The sequence below is a fragment of the Egretta garzetta genome, unplaced genomic scaffold, assembly GCF_000687185.1.
Source record: "Egretta garzetta isolate BGI_Z169 unplaced genomic scaffold, ASM68718v1 scaffold1159, whole genome shotgun sequence".
In the NCBI taxonomy this organism is placed as follows: Eukaryota; Metazoa; Chordata; class Aves; order Pelecaniformes; family Ardeidae; genus Egretta; species Egretta garzetta.
This window is the reverse complement of record NW_009260789.1, coordinates 84,804-92,229: the sequence shown is the minus strand read 5'-3', so window position 1 is coordinate 92,229 and position 7,426 is coordinate 84,804. Positions and strand designations below refer to the sequence as shown.

The 7,426-nt window shown below is 46.1% G+C and overlaps 1 protein-coding gene across 5 annotated transcripts in view; it reads right to left on the bottom strand.

The window, feature by feature from the left end:
* PPME1 (protein phosphatase methylesterase 1) overlaps positions 1–7,426 on the bottom strand; it is a 29,183-nt gene that overhangs the window by 12,762 nt on the left and 8,995 nt on the right. For all 5 annotated transcript variants that reach the window (XR_004842959.1, XR_004842957.1, XR_004842958.1 and 2 more), the window contains 3 exons: positions 5,552–5,644; positions 2,942–2,999; positions 2,344–2,395 (listed from right to left, as the gene is read on the bottom strand). Coding sequence is in view for 1 of the 5 variants with exons in the window: in XM_035901791.1 (XP_035757684.1) it covers positions 2,344–2,395; positions 2,942–2,999; positions 5,552–5,644 (203 nt within the window). In the remaining 4 variants the exon portion in view is untranslated. The remainder of the gene's footprint in view (positions 1–2,343; positions 2,396–2,941; positions 3,000–5,551; positions 5,645–7,426) is intronic.

Below are 7,426 nucleotides of genomic sequence, written 5' to 3'. Positions count from 1 at the left end.
GTGAAACCCCCCCGGGGCTGGGGACTCGACCCCTTCCCTGGGCAGCCCCTTCCCAGTGCCTGACAACCCTTTTGGTGAAGAAATTTTTCCTAATATCCAATCTAAACCTCCCCCGGCACAACTTGAGGCCATTATAGACAAGTTTATTCTCTTATCACTGTTTTATCTAGGCACCAATAAAGGAAATCACTCAAGCCAATACTTTCCTGGACAAGCATGTTGTTTCCCTTTTTATTAACAGAAAGCACTCGTTCAAAAGTAATCCCTAAAGAGAACATCTTACATGGACATTAGCTAGTGGGAATTTTTAATAAGAGGTGAGAAAGCTTCCAAATCCTCTTGCATGGAAGCGTAGACTTAAGAAATTCACCGTTCCAAAAGGAGAAACCTTTTGCGATTAAAGAGAGAAAATAACTGAGCTCTACTGGCCAAGGTAAAAATAAACAACTCTGAGCACGAGCAAAAAGATTCAGGCTCTCCATGAGCACACGTACTACAAGGCAAGGGGCAATTTCCCCGTCCTTTCCCTAGGCATCTACTTTAAACTGAAGCTGTCACTGCAGTACATGAAAGTCAGTTGGTGCGACTCACAAAACCCAAAACAACAGCAGAGCTAATGACTGAAATCTACCGAAGAGCCCCATAGTTTATAGACTCTTAGAATTGTTTAGGTTGGAAAAGACCTTTAAGATGATCAAGTCCAACCGTTAGGGCACCCAAATTGGCTTTCCTGACTAAAACCATTCAGAGGGACGAGAGACCAGAGCAGTATTGCAACTAGAAAATGGAAAACAAATTAAAAAAAAAAAAGAAGGCTGACCAGCTTGTTTGCTCCGTCAGAGAAAATTGCTTGAGGATTTGATAAAAAAAAAATGCAAAGCAGCTATAATTTAAGGCTCCCATTTAAAGGCTATTCAGGAATAACTTCTCAGCTCATCACTAAGAAGAGAAAAAGGTTTAAAACCAAAAGGCAACGTGTTTTCCCCCCACGGTAGTGCTGCTCCAGATCTAAAAAATCCTAATAATTTCATACAGCATCTCCTCAGGACAATACCGCATCAGGATCTGACAAGCCATAAGCAGTAGCAGTAAGGTATACAATGGAAGTCAGAATACATTTCACACATGGTCTCCCCACAACAAACCCAGTGGATTTGTTCAGATGAAGGTTACAAAATCCTCCGTGATTTAATTGTTGTCATAGCAAAGAGTCTTTGTACTAAACGCGGGACATAACGTAATGTGCTTAGCAGTAGGTATTTGCTTTTCTTACAGCTTTGTCAAGAGGGGGATTTGCATCCCAAAGCAGGTCACGCTGGTTTGAAAAAGCAACTCTCTTCATGCTTGAAAGTCTCAGCCTGTGCCCCACACTTTGGGGGTGCCACCAGTCCAAGGCGGGCACGCTCTGAACGCTGGCTCAAGGAACAGCGGAAGAATCAAGCTGGTGATTTCACGCTAAAATGCCCCAGTTGGTTATGTCCGAGGAAAGCATTCCACTTCTATTAGGAAATCTCCAGCAAGCGTTACAGCATCTTGCAGGTTTAAAGTGTTCACTGCAATGAAGCCACTGATCTTTAAACTGAGTTTAAAAACTGAAGGCATCTAGAGAACGACTCTGGTTTGGAATCTGACTCAGCTGGAAGAGGTGTAATTTCAAACAAACTTCAAACTGTCCCAAAATGGAAGGAAAAGAAGGAATAACTACCAGAGTCATGTGAAATGAAACTATCTTCCACCTCCCTTGAATGAAGGCTCTGGAGCCCTCAGCACAAGGAAGACATGGAGCTGTTGGAGCGGGGCCAGAGGAGGGCTACTAAAATGCTCCGAGGGCTGGAGCCCCTCTGCTCTGAGGCCAGGCTGGGAGAGTTGGGGGTGTTCAGCCTGGAGAAGAGAAGGCTGCGGGCAGAGCTGAGTGCGGCCGGTCAGGGCTTCAAGGGGGCCCAGAGGAAAGGGGGGGACAAGCTTTTTAGTAGGGCCAGCTGGGACAGGACAAGGGGGGATGGCTTTAAACTGAAGCAGGGCAGGTTTAGACTGGGTCTAAGGCAGAAATTCTTTACAATGAGGGTGGTGAAACAATGGAACCCTTGCCCAGAGAGGGGGTGGAGGCCCCATCCCTGGGAACATTCCAGGCCAGGTTGGATGGGGCTGTGAGCAACCTGATGTGGTTAAAGGTGTCCCTGCTCCTGCAGGGGGGTTGGGCTGGATGGCCTCTAAATGTCCCTTCCAACCCCAAGCATTCTATGATTCTAAGGCTGTGTGTCCTCAAGTAATTGTTCAATCAAGGAAAGAAAATACAGGTTTGTGAAAAGAGAAATACCGAAGAGAGGGCATAAGCTTCCTTACTTTGACATAGTCTCTGCAGACAGATCTTCAGGATTCCTCACTTTTGTTTCTCCTGAAAGAACAAAAAAAGTTAAGTTCGTGTAAACTGGAAACCTTCAGTCCCCTCAGGACTTAGAGCAGCAACTGCACAAAGCTTTTTGGCACAGTTATTAAGAGCGAGCCTACTGCAGTTAACATGAATAATTAAGAAACCTGGAATTAATAGGAACAGTTGGTATTTTATCGCATTATAGCTTACGGGTAGGAAACGCTCCCCCTAACTGTTCCATATTTGCCATGTATCTTAAAACTAGAGATCAGACCTTTCTAATGGTAAAGACCACCTATAAGTTATGGAGAGGGTTGGTGCCAGTACGTAGGAAGGAATGAGTCCACCATCACCTCGCACAAAGGTGCGGGGAGGCTCAGCTTCTGGCACGTGAGGACAGATGGCTGCGAAGCTCCAGAAGCCACTTTTCCATCCCTGCTTTTGAATAAAGATTGGGCTGCCTTAAGGATGCTTTCTTAAGTCATCTTGGGAGGGATTCATTACATCTTCTTTCAAAAACGAGAGCATGTAACGTGCTTATATGATTTTAAATTTATTCATTTTACTTACCGTGGCCTCGCAGATCTAAAGCCACAATCCTACACTGAATCCTGTTAATGATTGCAGACTGCAAGAAGGGACAAAGATAAGATAATTTGCAAAGTGCCACACCTCATCTACAAAAGGATTAGCAACATTAAGCACTCCCTGAAACAACAGCAAAGGCTTGGATGGTGCGACAAAAACCCTCTACCATCAGCAAAGTGGCTGAACCTGGCTCGCATGAGGTGTCACAGAAAGCAAGCAGGAATATTCCATATAAACTATCCTTAATTAACCAAAGCTCCATCCTTTCTACCGCTGTTAATGCCGCCTCTGAGGACATTTTTTTCACTGCACATAAGACATTACGTGTGTTTCCAAGAATAATGAATTCAAGCTCTGCAACACCTCTGAAAACCGAAATGCAGGAGCGGGATTATGGACACCAGAGTAATGCTCCCCTTCCCCAAGCCCCACATGCTACAAAATTATTCTTGGCTATACAGCCGACATGAAGATGAAGCAGCTGCTTTGCAGCACACATTCAAATTGCTCTGAAAAACATGATTTTACAGGAAGGCTGAAATGTACAAAAATGGATTAATCCAAAGGGGTCAGGGGAACAAGTGGGGAATCTTTTTAAAGTCAGGTAGGGCTGCAATACGATGGTGGCTTTAGTGGTCCCCAACAGCTCAATTTACATAAGTTATTTCAGGCATCGCGGTGATGGAAGCGGCATTCTTTGCTGAAAGGAAGACTTTTGTGTTAAGGAATCATTGATTATTTAAATAACAGCCCTGCAGGAGTGGGGGAATTTGTTGAGGGATTCTTAATAGAACCACCTACATAGTGGGCAGAGATTTGAAAGCCACTCAGTCCTCATATTGTGGTTGTTCAGCTATTCAACTCCAAAATGACGGTAGCGGTTGCTCTCCCCAAACCCACTGAATTCACAAGTTAATATTTTTTACAGCCCCTAAAGACACCCTGACACCTCCATCTGCAAGGTGCTTATGCACCTAAGCAATAATTTAACCTGTCAGGTGAGCAGTCTGCTGCTAAAAAATCAAACTATTGCCAGTAGGGAGTAAGGGAAGAGGATCACCAACATGACGTGAGAGAACAGGGAGCTTTCCCATGCCCTGAGTTTTATCCAAATAGGAGTACTTTGGCCAAAAGAAGCACCAAAACATCAGCCAGGAAATTACCAGGCCAACAAGCAAAAGATGAAAGGAGCAGGCCACTCCTGCAGGCTGTTATTGTATTTATAGATGATTACTCTCAAGGCTTCCCAATTTAGGTTTCTTCTTGGTTTTTTGGGGGGAGAGGGCTTGTTTGTTTGTTTTGTTGTTGGTTTTTTTTTAAGCTCTCGTTTATCCCAAATATTTAACACTTGGTTGCTTGGGATAAACTTTCATTTCAAAACGCGAAAAGGAAATAATTCTGTAGCAGTCATACAAAGGCACGAGCTAATTGTCATGGCAGTTTCTTTCTTCAGATGCAGTCTCAAGTGCAAGGCATAATCTATGACCAACCTGATCTGCTGCTATGGCCAGGTGACCCACCTGGTGGATGAGGGACAGGCCATGGATGGTGTCTACATGGATTTCAGCGAAGCCTTTGACACTGTTGCCCACAGCATTCTCCGGGAGAAGCTGGTGGCTCATGGCTTGGATGGGCGTACCCTTCACTGGGTAAAAAACCAGCTGGATGGCCGAGCCCAGAGAGCTGTGGTCAATGGAGTTAAATCCAGTTGGTGCCCGGTCACAAGCGGTGTCCCTCAGGGCTCAGTGCTGGGAACAGCTCTGTTTAACATCTTTATCCATGATCTGGACGAGGGGATCAAGGGCATCCCCAGCCAGTTTGCAGATGACACCAAACTGGGCAGGAGTGCGGATCTGCTGGGGGGGAGGAGGGCTCTGCAGAGGGACCTGGCCAGGCTGGATCCATGGGCCCAGCCCAGTTGGGTGAGGGTCAACAAGGCCAAGGGCCGGGTCCTGCCCTAGGGTCACCACAACCCCAGGCAGCGCTCCAGGCGTGGGGCAGAGGGGCTGGAAAGCTGCCCGGCGGAAAAGGCCCTGGGGGGGTTGGTCGAAAGGGGGCTGAATATGAGCCAGCAGGGTGCCCAGGTGGCCAAGAGGGCCAGAAGCATCCTGGCTTGTATCAGGAGTGGTGTGGCCAGCAGGAGCAGGGCAGTGACTGTGAGCAGCAAATGAGATTTCTCGACAAGTCAAACAGGACCTCAACCATGCAAAGATAATATCGTTATGATGAGATAAAGCTGTTGAACTTTCATTGGCAGCCATGGAAAAGCAGCCTTCCGAAAAAAAAATAATTATATGCTACGATGAGAAATGTCTTGGCACTTCATTAAAACATATCTGGCAGTTGTAGTTTTGGTTACAGCTGATAATTAAAACGTAGACGATAAACCTTTGCATGTGCTTTGCCTGTTTGATAAATACACTGACGGTGAAATGTTTAAAGACTTGAGTCAGGTGTGCACCAGGAGACTACAAGACAGTTTTCTGAATTCATTTTCCTGCGCTTAACACAGCTGAACGGTTAGCTGCCTTGCGCACTCAGACGGCTCTATTTGCATACATATACACTTCTATAAAGCAGCAGCTTACTTACAGTAAATACAGCCCAGGAAAGAGCAGAATGGCCTCCACCGTGTAAGAGCAGTAAGACTGGCCCCTCCAATCCGCTTTTGTAAATTCGAAAAGTGTATGACCAGTTAAGGACATTTCATAGAGCTGTTGGAAGTAAGTTACTTAGCTGAACGTATATATCGTGTCTGCAATACCCCACACTGTTTTGTTTCTACCCTTGGGTACATACCCAAGGCCTCATTTCTGCCTCTGATCAACGGGCATGTACAAGCATAACCTGGACAAAACTTAATCTGCTCTATTTAAGTTTCAAGAGTTGTTTTCCTGCTGCCCAGGTCTCCTGCTCCCTGTAATCCACGCACCCTTTTCCCCCCTGTGCACAACAGTGAATTGAACAACTAAGAGAAAAGCCAAACCAGGATCAGCACGCACTTTGGAGCATGTACTTTTGGAGTATTTTCCTATTATTTCCATGGAAAAAAACGTCAGGTAATCCAGTAAACAAGGTTCTTGGGGCAATATAATTACTCTCTGGAACATACACAGCAAAGACGCTTCATCATGGTAGCTAAAGGCCCCTTGCAGTATATACATAGACACTGAAAAATCAGTTTAACCATCACTAAAACCAACGTCAGTTCAGGAAAGGCACAGAACCGGGAGCTGCGAGATCTGTGTTTGGTGCCCAAAACTGTGCCCAACAGCTCAGACAAATCACTTCACCCCCTTTTGCTGTTCCCTCTCTGTCCTTGAGGTAGACAAAAGCATTCCCCTGAATCTAACCGTGCTACCTGCGGTTACCGACCAAGCTGCTCATCGTTTTTCTGCTGAATACCGCAGTGCCCTTCGGATCTGCTGGTCACAAACAGTTCACGCAGGTGCTGCCTACACCACTGCAGTTACAGTGAGCTGTGTCAGCTTAAATGGTTTCATCACCTGGGGTTTGTTCACATGAGGAGACCCGATGGCACAGCAACAGGTACCCGGGGCAGAACAGTGGGCACCAACGCCGTTTGTGAATTCAGCTGCTTCCACAGTACACATCTGTCCACAGCCTTTCATACGGGAGCTCAAGCTTCTGTTAAAGGTCATAGCTAACACAATAAATCCCAAATAACAAAGATTTGCTCAAATTTGGGATGCTTATGTACACCACCTATCCAAACAGGTCCATGAACCTTTTTATTTTATTATTTATGAAGCCTCAGGGGCGTGCACGGCCCTTACATCAAAGGCAGACAAGGTGCACATCATGAAGAATTCATAGGATCAATTGGGCAAATGTAGTTAATAAACACAAAACAACGACAAGCTGAGAGAAACAAGGAGGGAGAATTTTCTCATTTCAAAGCATCACATGCTACCAGCATTGGAGAAGTAATTACTAAATTGGTATTTGGACAGATGTAGCTTGAAAGTTTGGTTTTCCTAGTAGCCAAGCTGGAATATGCATGCTTAAAAACTACGCAACTATTTAAACTACAAGGTTGTGTTATTTAAACACAGATTAACATTTTTAAAGGTTTTCATTTTGTAATTAGGTTAAAAGACCTGGAAGTACCTCTCCAACCTGCTTTTGTCAGAGCTGTGGGCAGAGGTAGGACTGATGGGAAGCCTTGTTCCAGCACCTTCACACGCTGGAAGGATGGAGAGCAGCCCTGCTGAGAAGGACTTGGGGGCACTGGTGGATGAAAGCTGGCTGTGAGCCGGCCATGGGCGCTGGCAGCCCAGAAGCCAACCGTGCCCTGGGCTGCATCCCCAGCAGCGTGGCCAGCGGGGCGAGGGAGGGGATTCTGCCCCTCTGCTCTGCTCTGGGGAGACCTCCCCTGGAGCCCTGCGTCCAGCTCTGGAGCCCTCAGCACAAGGAGGACATGGACCTGTTGGAGCGGGGCCAGAG